This window comes from Limulus polyphemus, unplaced genomic scaffold (assembly GCF_000517525.1).
Source record: "Limulus polyphemus unplaced genomic scaffold, Limulus_polyphemus-2.1.2 Scaffold3082, whole genome shotgun sequence".
In the NCBI taxonomy this organism is placed as follows: domain Eukaryota; kingdom Metazoa; phylum Arthropoda; class Merostomata; order Xiphosura; family Limulidae; genus Limulus; species Limulus polyphemus.
In genome coordinates, this window is record NW_013668692.1 from 39,247 (window position 1) to 61,511 (window position 22,265).

General features: G+C 34.3%; 1 protein-coding gene across 4 annotated transcripts in view; it reads right to left on the reverse strand.

Moving 5' to 3' along the window:
- Positions 1-22,265, reverse strand: part of LOC106468621 (Hermansky-Pudlak syndrome 3 protein-like) — a 112,356-nt gene that overhangs the window by 29,098 nt on the left and 60,993 nt on the right. For all 4 annotated transcript variants that reach the window (XM_022396968.1, XM_022396966.1, XM_022396967.1 and 1 more), the window contains exons 13-15: positions 12,800-12,874; positions 1,719-1,817; positions 1,146-1,215 (exon numbers count right to left, since the gene is read on the reverse strand). In XM_022396968.1, the coding sequence (XP_022252676.1) occupies positions 1,146-1,215; positions 1,719-1,817; positions 12,800-12,874 (244 nt within the window). The remainder of the gene's footprint in view (positions 1-1,145; positions 1,216-1,718; positions 1,818-12,799; positions 12,875-22,265) is intronic.

Here is a 22,265-nt window from a genome sequence, read left to right on the forward strand (position 1 = left end):
AAGAAAAACTTTAATATAAATTTGACATAACAGCAAATGTACAACATTTCGACAATGTTTCATGAGGACAAAACCTTGTCGAAACGTTGTACATTTGCTGTTATGTTAAACTTATATTAAAGTTTTTCTTCATTACCCATTCAAGCCATCTCCAGCCACTATTTATTGACTACTTTAGAAAGTCAGATAAACTACAGTAGTTTGAGACATTTTATTTTAGTGTCCAATACATTTTTTGTGTACTAAAATACATATTTGAAAGCCATATTAATTCTTTTTGAAGAGCCAAAACAGTGAGAAAAAAATGGGCTTACTGAACAATTCACTCAAGTGCAAAAGACCTCAAGGCTAAAGTAGGTGTTACATTTTTTTGTTTTTATTAATGTATTTTATATATTGCTATAAATTTTATTTAAAATTAGTTAACCCTAAAAATTAGAAACTTATTAAATTAGATAAGAAGACATAAATTACAAAGATACTTGTGATCACTCTTAAAGGAATCCTGAAAAAAAAAGGTATTTTCGATTTCATTTCATATTTTTCAACATTTCATTCACTGTAGATAAATTATTTTACTAGTATTATGGCAGATAAAATAGAAATAAAGTTTTCCAAAAGCAAATTGATATTCATTTAGGAGGTTCTAGGGGTTATGCAAATGGAATATGAAAACTATGATGAAAAGAAAGAAGTATCTTCACTCTTAAAATGAAAATCACCTTACACTCAGTAAAGGTTTCATAAATTCACAGACAAATCTTTAGTAAAAATACTGTATTAAAAAGTTTGACTTTTTGTGTACAACATACTTGTAATGTTTACGAAAAACTTACCAAATTTTATGAATTTAAGTAAATTCAGATTTATAGTATAAATAGTATAATGGTTAGGAAGTCAATAAAATTGATCAAGCCCATCTCCACATGTTTAAAGGGTATGCAATATTGGTTATTAGAACAAGTGTTTAGTAGGTTGAAAACTTAAATTATGATAGCAAGAACAACAACAAAAGGATAACTTTTATATGTTACTGGTTATGACAATAAAAATGTCTAATATAATGTATATTATAATAAGACAACAAAACACTAATGTATACATAGTCTGTTGCTCTAAAATGTTTAATAGTTTTATAAACCTACCACTGAGGAAAGATTCAAGAAAATCCCTGAGTAATGGAACTTGGTAAAATTCTCTCCCTGGTGCTTCTGACTAGAAAAACATATATAAACAAGGAAGCCATTATTTTGGAACAAAAAAGTTGTGTTCTTTGTAAGATTAGACGTTTTTCACTTTGCATTCTTCTTATATAAAAATGTTATTAAAACATTAATATTTTCTAAATCCTAAACATATATATATCATGTGATGGTTGATTCTGTTAAACACAAAAAAAATTCATTCACATACATTTAACCTTAATAAAAGATTCATATGGTTAGTAAGTCCTGGATCCAACTTAAAACCAAACTTTATTTTTGTTGGAATAAAACCTTAAAACATTGTACTTGTATTAATTTTCAAATGTTTAGGATTTGAAAATGGAAATGCTCAAGTTATAAATACAATTTCTATCATTCAACATCAATGACATGACAAAGACAATGAAATACATCTCTCCAGTTGCTTAAAATTTAATTTGGTTATGGTTTGAGAATTTTCATATAATTATGATCTTTTCTTTATTAACATTGTTGTGAGCTCTTTTTTTTTACCTGCAAAATTGCTACTGCTTCTTCTGGTGTAATAGTTTTCTGTCGAACTAGACATAATAAGAATTCCGAGAAGACTTCAGGTCGAATTTGTTTAATAAGCTGGTAACAGCATTGAAAAAAAAAAGAATAACAGCTCAAATAACCAGTTCTGACAATCTAACAAAACAAGAATTCACATGCATCTGAGAAAATAACGAAAATCTACCATAAAATTCTTTAACCCTCTCCAAATGGGTCATGGATCAAAGGCCATGTCAATGCATTTGTTGACTCACAGTTAAAATTATATTGAACTACTATTTATGTTAGTAAGTTTGGTATCAAATTGTAGATTATAATTCAAATGTTAGTATTATATATTATTTAATTTCTTAATTAAAAAAACACACCTAAACATAAATTTCTGTGTGTCACGTGGTATCTTAAATGCAACACTGGTTCAAATTAGATGTTTGGGATGTCCAAATACAAAATCTATAGTTTCTTATGAATTAGGAACTCAAATTATTGATATTAACAAGCTAGAATATAAAATAAAAACATCCTATCTTTTCTATTTGCCGAGATATCCCTCATGTACTGAATCACACACAGTGGGCCTGCCCACCTCTTTCCATTTTTGGAAACACTTCCTTATACACACTTACTTCTGTCAATGACATGTGAATAACCAATCGAAAGCTCAGAATGTCCCCCTAGTGGCTTTCTCAGCCATTTTGAAGTATTATGATGTCATATCGTTCTTTCGATACAAGACTTCAAGCTAGTAAGTTGAGTCTTTAGTCTGCTCAAAATGAAATATTCTTTTAGACTCAAATAAAGCTCAGTTACTAAGCTTGATAAATTATAGTGGAATTCTATGGTATCTGTATTGTAAATTATGATTTTTTGGTTATGTCTAATGTATATATAAAACCTAAAAAAATTATTTCGCTTCACCTCCTTCACGTGCAAAATTGTATAAGATTTAGCAATCTAAGACAAGCAGCAAGACAAAGGTCATAACTAGAAGAGATAATTGTTTGCTATACTTCTCTATTTACTGTTCTATGTTTTAAGAAAAATAAGTTTAAGAACTTATTTATAAATAATGTATTATAACTGAAATATGACTGTATTTTATACTAGTCCACTACAACAAAGCCAAGACAGTAATTTTGTAAAGCCTAAAGGTCAGTTTTATATTATTGGATACAGTAATGAGTGCATGTGCGTCATGCCATTGTAACTTCTGTAATGTTAGCCAGATATGGCTGAAAGGTCAATATAATAAAAATAATAAATATATATAAATCTATAATGTTATAACATTTAAGCTATTTAGACTAAGCATCTGTGTTTTCAAGTTATAACCTGTAGTAATTCTAGAACGAAAAAAGCATAATTTATATTTACATCTAAATTTTTTGTGGTGGTTAAGAGATTGGTCAAATTTACTAAACCTGTACAGAGATTCGATAGTGAAAACAACAGATAATATAAAAGATTTTTCTTAACAAATGTTTGATAATTATCTGGAGGCTATAAAGATTTTACATGTGACATTTGAAAATTTTAAAACACAAAAGTATTTTTAATCTGAAAATGAAAATTACTTTGCATGTTAGATAGGCAACCTGCAAAAAGAAAAAAACATTACTTAAAAAACCTTATGACTTATTAAAAAAATTTTATATTTTGTGGACAAAAGCCTTGTAATGTTTATTGATAATCTGCCAAATTTTGTTTACTAAGTTTGCTTACTAAGTTAAGAGTTATAGCATGAAACTATAAAAAGCACAATATGGTTACGAGGTCGATCCTACGGACCAAACCTGTGCTGAAAGAGTTAATAAATGTTTTACTGTTGAATTAGACACAATAAGTATTAAGAGAAGACTTCAGGTTGAACGTTAACATTTTCTAACACTGAAAATGTATTTCCGATAGGTACTTACCCCCTTTAACCCATAGCTAGTTAGACCTTCATTTGTCTTCTAGGCATTGGTAAACTTTTTAAAAGTGCACTAGTCTTTTATAATCCTATATTTTTTGCATCATTGCAGCAACATGTGCTGATCATGTGATTACCCTCCACCAATCCCATTGCGCTCTCTATACAAGCACAGGTAGCTCCCTCTACCCTTGTGGCACAATCTACATTTTCGAGAATTGGCATATACAAACCCAAAAATACTGGCAAATTAGTGGGGTGGAAAAGTGGGAAGCGGGTGAGAGGAGGTAAGTACCTATTGGAAATACATTTTCAGTGTTAGAAAATCTTAACTTCCGAAACAGTACTACCTCTGCCCTCCCATAGCTAGATTCCCATATTGGAAAGATGAGGGGGCCAGTGAAGGTGCAAAAACAAATAATCAAGCAGAGAGCAACTGCTAAAAAAGGCAGGTGTGCCACAATTAAAATACAAAGCACACCTGTGGGGTATAGCACTACTTCTGAACCAGGTATGTTCTTCACCCAATAAAGAAGATAACACACGTATGGTGGAAATGAATAGAATACGTGGCTAGGGCTAGAAGAACACATACTAATAGGGCAATTGCGGTCCATCCAGGCAGAAAACATCCAGGGAAGTGCCTTGGGATATGATGTATTATACCGAGTGTGGTCCAAGGCCAAAAATAACATGGAAGTGCCTTGCATGAGTTTGTAAAATCAACAAGTGCAGTACACCCAGGCAAAAAATACAGGTGAAACACCCTCGATTGATATCAAGATAGTCAAGTGAAGTCTACTCAGGCAAAACCATCTGGGGGAAAGCCCCTTGATATACAGTGGATTATGCCAAGTGCAGTCCATCTGGGCAGGAAACATCCAGTGGAAGTGGCAAGGACCCCACTAGAAGAAAGAGAGGGGGAGATGCATTGAGGGGTTCGGATGAACAACCCACCAAAGACAGTGCAATGGATGTCTGTTTTTCCCTATTTTTAAAAGCAAAAAGACCCAGATTGTAAGAATCACGGGTCAGCAGGAATGGGCAAAAATCCCTATCTGCTTTACTCATGAAGTTTATGAGTGATGGTCATTATGATATATATTTATATATATAGATAGAAAAATATTGATAAAAAAATGTGATATATAAATGGAGATACACTACCAGAAAAGCTTCCAGTGGTCTTACAGAAACACCCCATCTCCACAGCGAGCTTTTGAGAGTATACAGATATAGTGCTAAGATATAAAATTCAGCATACCTGACCAGGCAACACCCGCCACCAGGTGGGATCCTGAAATGATAAAAGAGAGAGAAAAAATAATAATATGACAACTTACCCCAGTCACAGGTGAACAGATGTGTGTGGAATTGCCACAGGAGGAAGTCGATATCCTCCCAAGGAAGACACAGCAAAGTTGTGCAAAGAAAGAGTGACAAAGGTCAGAAAGTTATCCACATACTGGCCTCAATGGTCTCCGTCAAATGACGATGGAGTCGAGCAGTTAAAGACAGTTAGATGACGAATTAAGTGTGAAAAAACGAAATGTATATGGTGACTGGTCAGGGACACATCCAAATATGCCAGGTATAGGAGTTGATGAACCCAACCCATGAGCATAATAGGAGAAAGATCAGGGAAAACAAGAATGTCATGGAACAATGAGACAGAGAAGAGAACAACAAAAGGAGACAGTACAAGCCAAATAACAGAGCAGGAAATGAACTGGACAAAGGAGATGATCTGGAAACGAATTGGAATACAGGTGGGAAAAGCAAGGGAAGAGAAGAAAAGGCAAAACAACCTACCTCAGCAGCCCAAGTCCATGGAAAGAATGCCGGATCTGAATAACTAAAAACATATGAGAAATTGTAGAGAATGTCATAAAAATTGGAATAATGATGATGACTGTATGCTAGTAGGAGGATGATTGAGGCCATACGAAAAATATCTTACAAGGAACAAATTGCAATGAGTTCAAAGGGAGAACCAGACAGGATAGGAAGAACAATATGGAGATCCCAATCTGGCAGAACAAAGGAAATGTGTCAGATGGACCAGATGAAAGAAATGGAACAACTCAGTGAAGAGAAACTTTCTGGAAGAGGGAGAAATGAGGAAGTTTGACAGGGCAGCTTTATAAAGAGCAACAGTTGAAACAGACAAACCCTGAACAAACAACCAGATGAAGAGCTGGGACAGGTGATGAACATAAGTACAGGAGGGATGAAATTCCTGGTGAGAAGACCAAAGACTGAAGCAAGACTTATGCCTCTGGTACATAGACAAAGAGGAGGGGCAAAAGAAGTACGCAACGAAAGATGTGACCAAAGTGGTGAGTCCCTGAGCTATGGCACAGGACCAGACAAAGGGCACAAAGAAAGATAGAGTATGGTGACAACAGAATGAAAAATGACTGATCATGGTGGACAGAAGAGTGAACAGGACAGAGAAAGGGGCAGGGTCTGTTGCTCCATGAAGGGCCAAAGCAGACGGAAATATGTTGGTGCTGGCCAATCCGGAGCAACTAACAGAACACACGAAGGACGGGTCTACATAAGGGAAAAGATCCAGAATAGGAGGAGTCTGAAGGAATGTGGAGATGTCTGGATGAAAAAAATGTCAGAACAGAGATGACTGAGGAGTGGACAGGACAAGAAAAGAATAAGGCCAGTAAGGGCCAGAGCAGAGGGAACCACATCTGAGTGGCCAATACAGAAGAATCAGCAGAGCACAACAAGGTTTGGTCTAGATAAGAGAAAAGACCCAGAAGGTTAGCCAAATTGGAGGGTAGAGCATATCTTAACCAAAAACATCTATCTACACAGCTGAAGAATGAGGAACTGAAGACTAAAAGGAAGAAAGTGTGGCATACCAGTGAATGGAAAACACATACAAATATACAGTGTTCCCTGTTGAGAACACACCCACAGAAAAACTTGAGGATGAATAGAGCATTCTTTGGAAAACCTAGTGGAGACGTGATAAGTGATCGGCCACAAGAATCAGAACTCAGGGAACACGACCCACCAGAATGGTCACATCAAGGTCATTGGCCCAATATACAAAATCCAGTCTGACCAGACTGAGATCAGTACATGGTTTCCCCTTTCCAGGTGATAAAGTTGATGATAGTGAAATTGCAAAAAAAACCAAAACCATTCTCTCCAGCAGGAAAGGGAGGAAAGGATACAGAGCCAATGAACTGCCAAGGTACCAGGATGTGGATATGGAGTGTAGCCTCCTCAACTGACCACTGACTCAAAAACTCAGGGGAATCGAGGAAAATGGGATGGTTCAAGGGATCATGAGGAAAGTTCCACTGGTGGAAAAATATCCAATGAAGGGAATGCATGTGTGTCTGACCCAAGGGAATGAGCACTTCCAAGGAAGACCACATCCCAAAAGAGAGAGAACCTCACAGACATAGAGAAAATGAGAAGGGATGGGAAACATGACTGTCCACTCAATATCCTAGAGCCAAAGTGGAGAAGGCTGGGCTTGACCAAAAAAAGGCAGTGAAGAGAACCCCCAAATGAATAAGATACTTTAAGAGGATAGTAAAGGACTTCTCCAAATAGAAAAGACACCAACCTGAGAAGCTTCTCGAAGAAAGAAGTAGGTGTGAGTGACTGACTGGGCCCAGGAAGAAGTGAGCAGAAGCCTGTTGTCCAGAAAATGTGAGTCTGAAGACCCAACAAATGAAGATGATATGCAAATGCATACCACTTCACAAAACATACATATTTGATGAAAGACAATCTGTGAGTGCCCAGAACAGGAAGGCAAATCTCGCATAAAGCCAAAGAAAAAAATGTGACACTGGAGCATAATTACCCACCAAAATGAGAGGTAGGACTCCATGAAAAAGCAAGGCGATTGCAGATATTTATACAACCAGTACAAATCATGAAAGGAACTTTAAACTCTCGTGTATAGGGAGACAAAGTAAACTCCTGGTTGAGTGGGCTCCACACATTAGACAGCTCTGTTGTGTAATAGGACAAGAACAGACTGAGCAAGAAGACCAGACAAGGTCCAATACCAAGGAGGAGGGGAGGAAATCTGGGAAATGAGTACAGGGGGAGCAAAACAGAAGCCAGAAACCATCATAGATAACAAGTAAAAAGATCAGACCTGTTGTGAAGTGTAGACAAAAAAACACATAAACTAAAGAAATTGAAGAAAGTACACAGAACTAATAAACTAACAAAAACTTAATAATGTGTAGTCTAAAAAGAGTTTAAAAGTAACATACCTGCAAAACTAAGAAAATCGACCTAAAACATAAAATAATAAGTAACACCTAAAGTACAAAACCATTAAAGGGACTGATAAGATAAACGACCCTTAAACATAGAACACAGAAGTCAATTCAAAGAAACTAAAAGACAAAGGACACAAAAAGAAAACTTACCCTAAAGGACATTAGAATAAAATGGTTCCCAATAAACAAAAATAAAGGTTGACTCAAAACTTATCCCCAATTAGATGTGACTAGTAGTAAAGGTACAAAAAAAAGGAACTTGTAACTAAATAACATTAACAGTGAAAAAATTTAAAATATTAAATGACATTAATGCAAGAAACAAACTCTAAACACAAGTTGTAAACTAAAGAAACCTAAAATTCGAACTTCCACAATACTGACCAGAGAAGACATGAATGACATAAATTATTGAGTGCGGAAATTAGATCCATACACACGAGCTCACATAAACTCCTTGAACATAAGTATATCTATTGGGAGTGAGAAATACACTGAAAAACTTACCACATATCTCCCTATCTTGAAAAGAAAAAAATCACTGGCTCAATGAATTCCCTCCTTACAAAAATCAGTGCTTTCTCAGCAGACATCGTGAAACCTGAGACTAAAGCCGAGTGTTATAACCGCTGTTTACTTATGGAGGGAAAATTATCAACTGCCAGCAGAAACCCAAATTCATATGAACAAAGTCGAATTCGAGAAACAGAAACATCTCACAAATAAACAAGTAAAAACATGAACTTGAAACTGATATTAATTGATGATCAAACACAATAAAAATTGTGCAGTCACATGAAGAGCATAAAATACACATCTATACACGAGAATGCCAATCAAGAAAGTGAGGATTGTACCTGTGCACAACAACGTATTAAAAATTTATCAAAGTTTTTAAAAATGTCTAATGTTATGTTGCAGAATAATATTATAAGTTTATTTTTTGATAGTATTAAGTATGGTAAATATTAGGCCCTACTTCATAAAGGTTTAACTAATGTTAGGCTTAAGACCAATGGACTTGTATACTTTGGTGTCTGGGATTAGAATTATTTTGTATTATTCTAGAAATTCTGTATTTAAAGAAGTACTAATGGAGTAAAGATACTAATTTGACTGCAAATGTTTTGCGTGTCTCTGCTAGTACTTTCAGTAATTAATATTCTTGAGTCTTGTTTGTTTGCTTCATAGCAAAGCCACACTGAGCTATCTGCTGTGCCCACCGCAGAGAATCGAACCCTAGATTTTGGCATTGTAAGGTCACAGACTTCACTGCTATCCCACAGGGGGACCCTCTTGAGGCAGTTAACAGATTTCTATGAGAGGTGACACTGATGATGTTTTTGAAAGTTTTGAGTAGATATAACAGATAAAATACTACTTATGGTGACAGAAATATTGTCTAAATACAATACTAAGAGTGAACATAAAAAAATTACTTTTTAAGGCTTGCTCTAAACTGCAGAATCTACTTTTACAACTTAAAAATACCTTATAGAACATCCCTCACTGCTTATCATACAATTCTGTGCTATATGTCTTGACGTTTACATCTTTGAAACAATTGCTTGATAGTAAGTGTTTAGTGCTTTACAATTTTCTGGAAAGAAATCAGTTAGCAATTATACAGCAAACTGAATGCCATCAAAAGTAAATTATGTAGTTGCTAACCAATTAAGGTAAGATAAACTTTCAATACTGACATCAAAAAGTGTGCTGGATAACCAAATAAGGTAAGATAAACTTTCAATACTGACATCAAAAAGTGTGCTGGATAACCAAATAAAGTAATGGAGAAACAACAAGGACATATATTTCATTAGAAGTATAATTCCAGGGCTGTAATATTAGATAGCAAAAACCTATCTTATCATCAGGAAAGAGATGTTATTAAGTCAGCAGGATGTTTATGAAATTTAAGACATGGTTGTCAAGAGTGGACGAGATATTGTATACCAAGTTCAGGAAAAAGTTCAGAGGTGACGAAGCAATGGAATTAGAAAAGGAAATTCAAGCTCTAAAGAGCATATATGTTTATACTTGAAGAACACATGCAGGCTACAGCTTAAATTACAGATATCATACCAAGAAGGATGCACCAAATTCTAAGAAAAAATAAATAAAAACAGGAGCTTCAGTAATGTGTGCAGAACTAGTAAGATGTCATAGTATTACATGCAAAATAGCCGAGCCAAAATTAGAATCATGTGCTGTAGTTATGGTTTTAGTTTTACTTGGAACAATACGAACATCCTGTCCAGCAACTATAAAGGCCATGGTTAAGAGCCAGTCAGCCAGTGCAGTCCATTCAGCAGACCATTTACATTCAGTTCAGCAGTCGTTGCTAACAAGATGTCTGTTTTGGCTGAGATTGAAACTTTCACTGATTAAACTTTGGGTAAGTTGAACTGACATGTCTGTCTAGTCTAGTAACATAATCACTTGAGTATGTTATTAAGGATTGAACTAACTGATAAATTGCTAACTGTAGTTGAAGTATTGATGAGTATATTAGAAGAATTTTTAAAGAATTACTTGAGTTGTTGAAATATTGAACTTCTCAGTTATGTATATATATATTTTTGAATAAATTCATGTTCTATGTTCTATCAATCTCTTAGCCATAGTTCTTATTATTTACCTAAACTTCCTAAGTTGGTGGCTTGTGAGCTTTACCCATGATTATACAAAAAGATCCTGGTAATAAATAAAGTTAATTTATAAGTGATAGTCAAACCCACAACTAAACCACACCTGTTACACCTTTTTATGAAGGAATATTTCCAGTTATTTACAATACTAAGCCTACTTTAGTAAATTATTTTTCATAACTAACCATAACATGAACTAAACTACAATTACTTTGTAAGTTTTGTCTCTTTTTGTTATTTTTTCAATTATAGTTGAAAATTTGGTAATTAAGTATTATATGCTACCAAATAACTAACCACTACTTATGTAAAATGGAACTTAAAACCCAGTTTACAATAAAAGTGTTAACTACACAAAAGTAAAACACAAACTAAATCAGAGCCATTCCATAAAAGAATTCCTAAAACATATACAAGTGCAACAACTTACCAGTCTTAAACTAAGGTAAAGTGTTTTCAAGTTTTAAAAATACAAATACTAAATAAAAGTTATTTATGAATTTGTGTTCTTTTGGAGATTCTGGTTGATTCTTCATGAGTTACTAACATTACTTGCTAGAAGAAGTAACTGATCAGAAAACATAAAAAGTTTACAGTTCCATGTCTCAGATTCAATAACTTTTTTTTTTCAATAAAACTGCCTATAGAACTCAACAAACTAGAGCCATTGCCAGACTATAATTTTTTGCTTTTAAATGAAATTATAATCATTTGGGCTATCAGTAGACTGTTAGTGGCTTTGGAAGCACATCTTGCTGAAAGGTTCTAAACTGCTCAAGTAGTCATCATCTTCACGGTAAGATGTGTATTTATTCACCTTTCAATGAAGTAGTTTAAGCTGGTGGATATATTCCTTCAGCATCATCATCTCCCATTCACAATACCCCAAGTCATACACATATTGACAAATGTGTCATCCTTAAGTAAAGTCAACAACATTTTGCATCAACCTCACCACCATAAGTATGCCATATTAGCCTGGAAGCTTCCAGGATCAAGATAAAGACACTGGCTGTTGTATCTGACAACACTGCAAATCCTCCTTATGAACTTCATCCAACATATGCATCTCAACATCTACCCTGGCAAAGAGTGATATCCTTGTAAACAAGATGTGAAAGGACGTAACTTGAGCTAACCCTCGGTCTTAGACGAGAGTTACACATTTCAACAAACTGTTCAGTAAAGCTTATACTTGCTTGACCTTGTTTTTATGCTATTGCTAACCTAGGGTGTGCATTGTGATCCTTGAGGGTTGGTTGAGAGACTTTTAAAATTGGTACAAGTTAGGGGTTTATCTCTCTGAAATATTTATAATGAGCATGATCACTGATGTAGGTAATTTAGGACTTCGGGATATCTTATAAGAAACATTCCAATTTAACAAGGCAATATATCATAAATTTTTTCTCTGGTTTCCATCTTATGAAGACATATTCTTCTCCATTTCCAGAGGTCAGTGAAGTCATGCAACGAACTTTGAAGCCAGCTAGTTCAGTAAGATCAAGAAGAACCTTCTTTGTTTGTGTGAATAAAGCTCTTCATTATTTTTTGTTTTACACTGACATTGAGTCTTTTCCTTCCCTGTTCATGTTTATTCTTTGCATGAAATTTCCTGAATCTGCTTACTGCATATTACTCCCAGTTTACCTACTGGCAATCAATACATATAAATAACAGATTAAGTTACTAAGTTACATTATGGTGCCATGAACAAGAAATAGTGAAGTTTTATTTTGAATATACTTCTTTTTCCATTTGATTCAATCATCACTGTAAATTTTTTAAACCAAAATTAAAAATAATAAAAATATCTAGAAAAAATTAAAGTTATTGCACCTTTTAACTTCTAAACATCATATTTTATGACGTTCTGAGTAACTTTGTTTATAGATAAACCTTCAATCATTTATGCACTAAGGATATATAACTACACACATACAGAAGTAAATGCTCTTTAACAACATGATTTTTTTTTCATGCACTTAAAAGTAATATATCATCTAAGAAGAGTTAGAGAATATAAGTGTAGATGTTATGCTGGTGACATAATTAGAAATTTTTATACAGTAAGCTACTACTTATTTTTTGTAATGTTTTAATGAAAACCCCATCCATTCATTCAAATCATTCCTTTCCCTTGCAACAATTTTAAAATCCTATCAACTATAAAAGAAAATAACTTATTTTTATTTAAAGATTTAAGAACAAATTTGAAATACTGACTTGGCCAAGAGGAGTAAGACTGCTATTAGATACAATAACTTGATGAACTTTTGTTGTGGCTGTAATCATATCTTCCTGAAAAATAAAAACAATAATAACTATTTTTCCACAAAGTATTGCTAAGGTTTTGTTCATGAAAACAATTTCACAATTAGAAAATTACACTTTCTTCAGAATTAATCCATGTTGAAAAGCATATAACATGTAAGCTCCAACAATTTTCAAAAGAGGGTTTGTGTTTGCAATATTGCATTATAGAGTGGATGATTTGTGTCAGTGAATTGATGTACTAGAGTCAAGGAGATTTACTCCTTCCTTTCAGGGGAATTAGTTAAAACAAAAAAACATAGAAATGTATAATGTAAGCATTTGAATGAAAATATATACAACTATTAATAACACAAATACAAGGAAGTTAAAATATGAAATGATGTGTGATCCAACGTTAAGAATTACTAATCAGTATAAGAATTATTATTTGACTGTCTGTCATGAAAAACCTGTTGTATTTAAAAGGAAAAAATAAGAAAGGGTAACAGAACACTTTATAACTCTAGTGAAAGTTACATCTACAGTTTTTGCTAAACACTAGTGAAGAAAAAAGCTTCTAACAGTTTACTAATTCCATTTATGATATGCCATATCTGTAATTAAGATTGATTTTAGAAAAAAATTAAAGGTATTCAACTTGTTTTAGTGACAAAGACATGAAGTACTGCTAATAAACATAAACAAGCCTCATTATGTTTTGTGAGTTTGGGTTTAGTTAGATGCTATATACTTTAGATACTCAGTGACTCCAATCAAAGATTTTGAGTATGCATCACAGTCATAAAGATAAATACCTGAAATACAAATATAAACTATTTATTAAATTAATACTTGAGAATTTGGTGTTGAGAATTAACAAAATGTTTTTATATGTTAAGGGTATTTTTCCAGGTTGTCTCACCTCCAACTTTTATGGACAATCATATTTTCCAGGGCACAAAATTAGCACTGGACCACCATGGCCTCAATTTTCAAAGAAATTTTCACAACACTTTATAACTTAATTAACTTAAACCAATTTACTACCCGTGCCACACAGTGGCATTTCTACAACAAATATGTTTTATTGAAAGTAAATAGGCCTAAGTGATACTGATTCAGCATCTCACATGCTTCCAGAAATTATCCTGGCCTTCACTTTCAGGGCCAAGCTCAAATACATGATAAATCACCTAGGAACGGATCACTCTTAACATTAATTCAAGCTATTTTTCCACTGAGAATAAAATATATAAATCGTCAGCATGAAATATAATGAGTAATTAAATGACAATAAATAATCTGCTTAAGTTTTTTATGATTAAAGAAATATATATATTCAGAGAATAAAATACGTCAACACTCATAAATGATCGATTATTTCTGTCGTTAAGCCAAAATACACAATCAATTAGCTAGGAACGAATCACTCTTGACATGATTCAAGCTATTTTTCCACAGAAAATAAAATACACGATTTGCCAATATGAAATATAATTGGTTATTAGATACCAGAAAATAATTTGCTTTCATTTTTGTAATTCAGTAAATCTTATATTCAAAGAATAAATTAGGTCATCAATCATATGATTGTTTATACTGTCATTTTGGTAGTCAGACACACTTTCACAATGTAACTTTGCCACCAATGATCTGCTGCATGCGAATAACGACTGACAGCTACGGCAGTTATGTCAGACACACTTTCACAATGTAACTTTGCCACCAATGATCTGCTGCATGCGAATAACGACTGACAGCTACGGCAGTTATGTCAGACACACTTTCACAATGTAACTTTGCCACCAATGATCTGCTGCATGCGAATAACGACTGACAGCTACGGCAGTTATGTCAGACACACTTTCACAATGTAACTTTGCCACCAATGATCTGCTGCATGCAAATAACAACTGACAGCTATGGCAGTTATGTCAAGGCAGACAAAGTTAACATGTTTTCTGAAGGATCCAACAACTGACAAATGTAAAGTCACATTTAATCAAGATTACAAAGATTATGAAAAGAATCAACGTCCAAAGATGGCTTTCCAAGTATAGACCTATCCATACACAAATCCCATCTAATGATCCATATTCTAATGTTAGATTGCAAACATTAAATTATTAGTCAAACTTGATCACACAGAAAATTAAGTTACAGTTTTTAAAATATTAGTAGTTTGAACAATTGCATTAACCATTTGGCATTATACGCCCCTATATATTTAAAACTTCAAAAATAAAAGCTAACATTTTTTTCTGTTAGGCTTACTTTCACAGGTTTTTTAGCATACATGTTTGCTAACGTTACCTTTGAGAACTGGCTGGAAATGAATTCCCTTGGATTGAAGTTGAAGATGATGACAGGGAAGCTGTATTGCAAAGCCTGCAGAAGTATGCCAGACAATGCAGACAAAAAATCACCTTTCTTCAATGGGACCAATTCCAATTTGAAGACCTCTGCTTTCCATGATCATGCTAAATCAAAGCACCATGTGAAATGCCAAAGGATACAGGATGCAGCAAAGGCAAAACCAGGCTGAAGTAAGGCCAAAAAGGCTCTTGACTCAATAACAGCTGCTGAAAAAGGAAGGATTCTTCAATAATTAGTTCAGCTCATGCATTAAATAACCTTCCTTTTAAAGATTATGTATGGCTAATGGAACTCCAAACTAAAAATGGTGTAGATATTGGCACAACTTACATCAACGACCATCAATGCGTTGTTTCACTAAGTACATTGCAGAGACTGCAAAGACTGAAGTGATTTGAATGGCTCAATGGTGCACACTTTTATAGCACCATGTGTGATGGTTCTACAAATACTGCTGTGAGGGAAGTAGAACTAATTTACATCCATGCTGCAAAACAAGGGGTGATTAGAGTTGTAGACCTTCCAAATTCTGCAAGTATTCTAACAGCAATGTTATAAGTGCTAAAAGAACTGAACATTGCAGAGGAACATTTTACAAACATGTTGTTGGTTTTGGTGTGGATGGGGCTGCAGTCAACTTTGGGGCCCAGGCAGGCATTGCAACAAAATTGAAACAAAAAACAAGTTCGATCATCCCAGTACATTGCATAGCTCATAAAGTAGAATTGGCTATCAAGGATGCAACCAAAGAATTGAAGCAACAAAAATTTTTAGATGAGTTCCTTATGAGCATTTACTTGTACTATCACAATTCATCAGTAGCCAGGGCTGGGCTGATCAAATTAAGAAAGGTGTAAAACACCAAGAAAAGGCTCCCTACACAAGTAGGAGGCACATGTTGGGTACAACATGCAAATATAGGTATAGAAAACATACTCAAGGTATACCCAGCATTGATTGCACATTTGAATGCTGTCTCCAATGATCAGAGTGCATCTGCTGCCTCCAAAGGTAAAGCAAGTTTTCTTAAACATCTAAGATCAAGAAAGATGGTTCTCTATCTTCATCTAATGCCAGACATCACACCATCCTTAAGAGAATTTTCTGAAATAGTGCAGATGCAGGATTGTATCCTAAATGATGTTTCAGAGGCCCTAAATGCAACTCTATAAGTGTTGCAAAGATATAGGACATGCAATGGAACAGCCCTTCGTGGCTTACTCAAGAACAGCAACCAAGAGGACTTCACATTTCACCTTGGTATCACAGAGTTGCAGAATGATTCAACTAGTTTTGGTAAAGATAGGGAGAAGATGCTAAGTGCCTTAATTTTTCATCTTGATAAAGGTTTGGAAACCTGAATGGCCCACATATCTCGGCACTTTCAGTGTGCAATATCAATACATGGCCATTGAACAACAAAGAGCTCTTGGAAAAGTTTGGTGATACTGAGATCCAGGTGCTCTTAGATCAATTTCAAGAACCACTCAATCTGTGCACATTGTTCAGTCCAGATGCAGTTATGAATGAATGGACCACCATAAAGACATTTGTTATTCGGTCTGTGACACAAAAAGTACAAATCAAGGGGTTGACAATATAGCAGTTTGTCAGGAAATGTGGTGGTGAGGTGGACATTATAACTTTTTTACACTCATTGATCTTATACTTAGTCTGCAAGCACACAGTGCTGAAGTAAAGCATGGATTCAGTTTATATAAACTAGTGCATACAGATTTGCAGAATGGGCTTCAACCAGAGACTGTATCAGACCTTATGAGGGTAAGGTTATATAATACAAGTGTAAAAGAGTATGATCCTGAACCAGCCTTCCACCTATTGAGATCATCTGACACCAGATCAAAGCAGCCTTCAACAGCTCCATATGGACCATGAAAGAAAAACAAAAGGCAGATGTATGTAACTTTAAAGATGAAGCATTAATTGCTCTAGAAGAGGAGTGTGACTTAGATGATACAGAGAATGAGACTGATGATACAACAGCAGAAAGTGAGGTAGCTGATGATACAACAGAAGCTCAAATCAAAGAAGCCAGTTTCAAATAATTTTAATTATGACGATTGTTACCTTTTGATAATAAAATCTGATAATTACTTGAGTTTATTGATTTCTTTGTTAATTCTATGAATAGTTTATAAGTCACACAGTTATATACTTCTCACAAAGTTGAAAACAAAAAGGTGAAAGTGAGAAAGCTAATCTCAGATAATTTTCGTTATGATGACTATTAACTTCATTTTGATTTTTGAGTTTATTGTTTTATAGAACATAAAGACTTTTGTGTTATAAATAAGTGATTAGCTTGTTAAATTATATCATATAATAAATTTAAATCACCCAATATGCTTCTTACAAACAAATTAAAACATGAATAATCACAGAAAAAAGTGGGGTCCAGTAAATATATTTTTCTGCCTGACCACCTGTCCAGTGGAATTTTTTTCTTAACTTTGTGCCATTTTCACGTAAATAACCCACCACTTTGTATACCCCACACCTGAGGCAAAATGTGCTCTAAGAAACTTTTAGGCATGTATTACCTCCACTTGTGTATACCTCAAAAGCTAGTGATACAGACAAATTTTAGAAGACAAGAAAAATTGAAGAATCATTTGACATTAACACAATAAAACTTTCACTAAACAGAGATTTTGGATTAGAAGCAAGTAACCTGTGGTTACCATCGGTTGAATCTACAGGAAGTCTTTCCACCAATCAGAAACAGGGATAAACCATCCAATCAGAACATTTCCTCCACAATCCACCAGAATACTATAAAGACTGACAACATCTTACACACACAGACCTGAAGAGGAAAAGCAGAAGACTTTCGAAACGTTGCCCCCTATACTTGTGTTTCTGTAACAGGCAGTTGCTGTCCATTCAACTAATTACATCATGTTGGCTGTTGAATTTTATATCATTTTATCAATTTGTCCAGATTATTATAAACTGCTATAAACTTAGTGCTGTACAATGTCTGCTGTTAATACCATGAATAGAAAATTTCTCAGTATGTGGAATAATACAGCAACAGAGAGACTGGTCCTGTGTTTGAAGTGGACAAAATATCTGTGTGAGAGTGGCAGAAACAACAGCCAAAATTAAAAGAAATACCAAAAACTAAATGAGCCATGAAGGGTGGACGTGTGAAGTGGCCAACACTGGAAGAATATCTGAAAGCTTTGGTTATATCACACAGAGATGTGGGCCGTTCAGTATCCAAGTCACTGATACATCTTCGAGCACAGCAAATGGCCAAGCAGATGGAGAACCTTCATGGTGTTTCAAATTCATGAAGCAAAACAGACTATTTGTTAAAGTCAAGATGACCATTAGCCAAAAGCTACCCATGGACTGGAAACTTAAATTGGAAAGATTCTTTGTGTTTGTTGAAAAGCAGAAGGCATATTTGGACATCCATACTCCATATTTCCTTGGTAACATGGACGATGTGCCCATCAGTTATGATGCACCACCATCAAGGACTGTTGAAAAAAAACACTCCTTGACCATCAGCATCATGACTACGAGACATTAAAAATAAATTTTCCTATTGTACTGTCTTGCCTCTCTGATGGGACCAAGATTAAGGTGTTGGTCATCTTTAAAAGAAAAACAACTTTGTGAGGGTAAACAAAAAGTGCTGGGTGAATGAGGATGAAATGGAAAAGTGAGCTGAAAACTGCTGGTGGTGACAACCAGTGGCCTTCTTCACCAAAAAGAAATTGCTCCTGGTATTTGACTCTATGTCAGCCCATAAGTGTGACTCCATCAAGAAGAAATTTAAAAAAATTGACACTGAAATAAATGTGATACCTGGAGGGCTCACAAAGAAACTGCAGCTACTTGGCCTCACTATAAAATGTGCTCAAACTTAAGATCTGCAAATGTTGGGAGAAATGGATCATAGAGGGCCTGCGAGAATATACAGCCTCTGGGAAAATGAAGAAGGCCAGCTATGTCGAAGTTTACCGTTGAGTCGTAGAAGCATGGAATGCTGTCAAAGGATCAACCGTTTTGAATGATTTTAAGAAAAGTGGGCTGACTTCTGGAGAAGAGAGGGATAACATGTAGCTCATGGGTTATTTGCATGAAAATACAGTAAACATAAGCAGTATCTTTGCAAGGCCTGTAACCAGAATACACGTGGAGCAGAATAAGACAAGATAATGTGGTAGTTACTTTTAAAGACACATATTTATCAAGTCTACTTTTTTAGTTCATTTGAGTACTAGTTAAAGCATTTAAAAGACTGACATGGTGTCTGTTTTTATAAAAACACAATGACTTTCATATTTTGAAATGAAGGTTTGTCATCTAACTACCACTGTGCAACTTCATTCTATAAACTTCCTTCACCAATTCTTAAAATGTACAATAATGTTTTATATTTAGGATTTTTTTGTTTCAAGTAATTTTCCCTCTATTTGTTTTTCATGTTTTTCAGTATCAGGCAAGTGCTAGAGAAATATCATGGATGTAAATTAACTTGAACATCAATTTCTTAATCTATCTTATTAAATAAAGCCTGTGGTGATGTATAATTTATCTCTACATGTTACATTTATATTGCTGCCTAAATATTCATATAGTAGACACACATGCAAATTTTAATTTCAAAAAAATCAAGTTACTACAATAAAATTTTTAAGACCACAATCTAAATTAGTCCTAAAACAATGGCAACATCTTCAATACAACTTCGTAATGATGGACATCATGCTTTGTTAAATTTTACCGATTATATCACATTTATTTTTTAAAAACTATAAAAAATTTGCAGATTTCCATCATCAACAAAAAATTAAAAAACATCTGATCAAATTGAGAAAGTTGCAAATAGCATATAATATTCAAATGGGTTTGAATTTTTTTATGGACTGAGTTTGACTAGAAAGTAGAAATAAATGTTTTGGGCCTCTGTGATGAAAGACTTACCACAGAGACCAAAACACTGTCTTACATTCTCACCAGATGAAATATAAAAAATTTTCCAAACCAGTAAATGCAATTGAATTCTTCACTAAAATTAATGCATATTCAAGTGTTATAGTGCTCTAATAAAGGAAAAGTGTTTTAAAAAATACAGTTTTTCTAAGGAAAGATGAAATAGACAGAAAATTAGAAGAGAGTGACATAAATTTAAAGACTTAGAAGAAAATTATATTAAAATAAAATATGATCATGAGGTAAGAAACAAGAACTTAAGAGGATAGTTATAAGAGATAGAAAATTTAAAGAAGAATTAAGAATAAAAATAAATTAAATTGAAGACAAGATCGAAGATTATTTGAAATGTTCAGAATGATTACAAAAGAAAAAGTGAAACAATACAACAAGACATCTAAGATGTCTACAAAGACAAATGACAAAACTGATGAAGTACTAAAACACATCTATAATGTGCATAAAAATTAAAATAACAAACTTGAAGATGTACAAAAAGAATGAAACATCTGGAAAATGAATTTGTAAATGCAAAAAAAAACAACAAAAAACAAGCCACACGTCTCTTCACATCTACACGAGAATAGGAACTCCAACACCATTAAACGTGAGATACAGAAGAGAAGAACCTATCTTGTCTTCACCACCAGTCACTTCCACTATTTTGTCACTGATGACATTAGAACGTTCCTGGACTACTTCATTTATATTCTACCTCATTAAGTAATTAGCAGGTTGTTTCAAAAACATCACTGAACTGAAAAACTAACAGATTATGATAAAAAGGTACCATGGTATATAATGATCCATTCAAAATTTTTCCCAAAGTGAATAGATAGAAATAATAATGAACAACAAAGTAATTATTTATGATCAGTCTTAACATCATCAAGCAATCTTACAATTCAGAGCCATAACAACCATAAATTATTGGTGATTGTCTTATCAAACAGGTTTTGAGCAATACATCAAAAAACAGTTTCCAAAGCAATGGTTTGGAGCAGACAATAGAGGAAGGATGAAACCTTATCTGAACTTGTGGAAGACATGAAAAGGCTTGCCCAACTATCTTACTTGGATGCTGCATGCAAAATATTGGACTTAATGGTACATGACCAATTCATAGAGGCTATAGTCGATGAGAATATGTGAATTAAGCTATAGCGAAGGAAATATACATTTTTAAGTTAACATTTTCCTATACCTCCTCTCACACTTTAGCTTTATCCCAAGAAAAGTTTCTCTTCACTGCCCATTTAAGCTTACTCCAGCCATTATACCCTACTATACTATCCATAGCAATTTAAACCTTGTGCTTCTCTCCACCTACATCAATGTGCCCCTATACCAGATATGAATATAAGCTCCCTGTAATTACTTTCTATTCACTTTTCTCGATGGCAGAACATTAAGACAACAGTTTTATGTGATTGTTGCAGGTTTCTCTTACGTATTGTACAGTTTTAGTTATACTTACACTTAAGGCATTTTTTTCGTTTTTTTTCTTTAATATACACACACACAAAAATTCTGATACATTTCAGATATGAATTCTCACATTCATGTCTCTGATACGGAGTCTCCTTGTGCTCCTAATCTGCCATTTCTGGTGATTAGCATTGCCCGGCCATTGGAGGGAGGCCCCCTTTCCATGGAGGACATCCAATCCCTCACATGCAGAGAGATGGAGTCTTGCATGAAGTCTGATGTTTCTTCTCCTGTAGGCTCAGATACTGAGCTTGCAGGGGATCAGGGGCGACTAGTGAGAATTTGGACTCTATTTTTCTGGCTCCTTCCTTTGCTCAGACAGCTAATCAGAAGCCTCGGATGGACATTCCACCTCCTGCACCATTTTTACAACTAATATATCAAGTTTGTAATATCTTGAGCATTTCACCTGTGGATTACAACTCTTCTCCTTCTTCATTGGGGGAAGGTCATTCAGCTGATTACCTAGTCTTTCCACCTTCATCAGACATTGCTGTGCATGCTCAAAAATTTGCAGATCAATTGAAAGAGGGTGCTGCCATGTCTTGTCCTCCCCATTTATTGGATCAGCATGTTTAAGCTTTCCATTGCTTAGAGGACC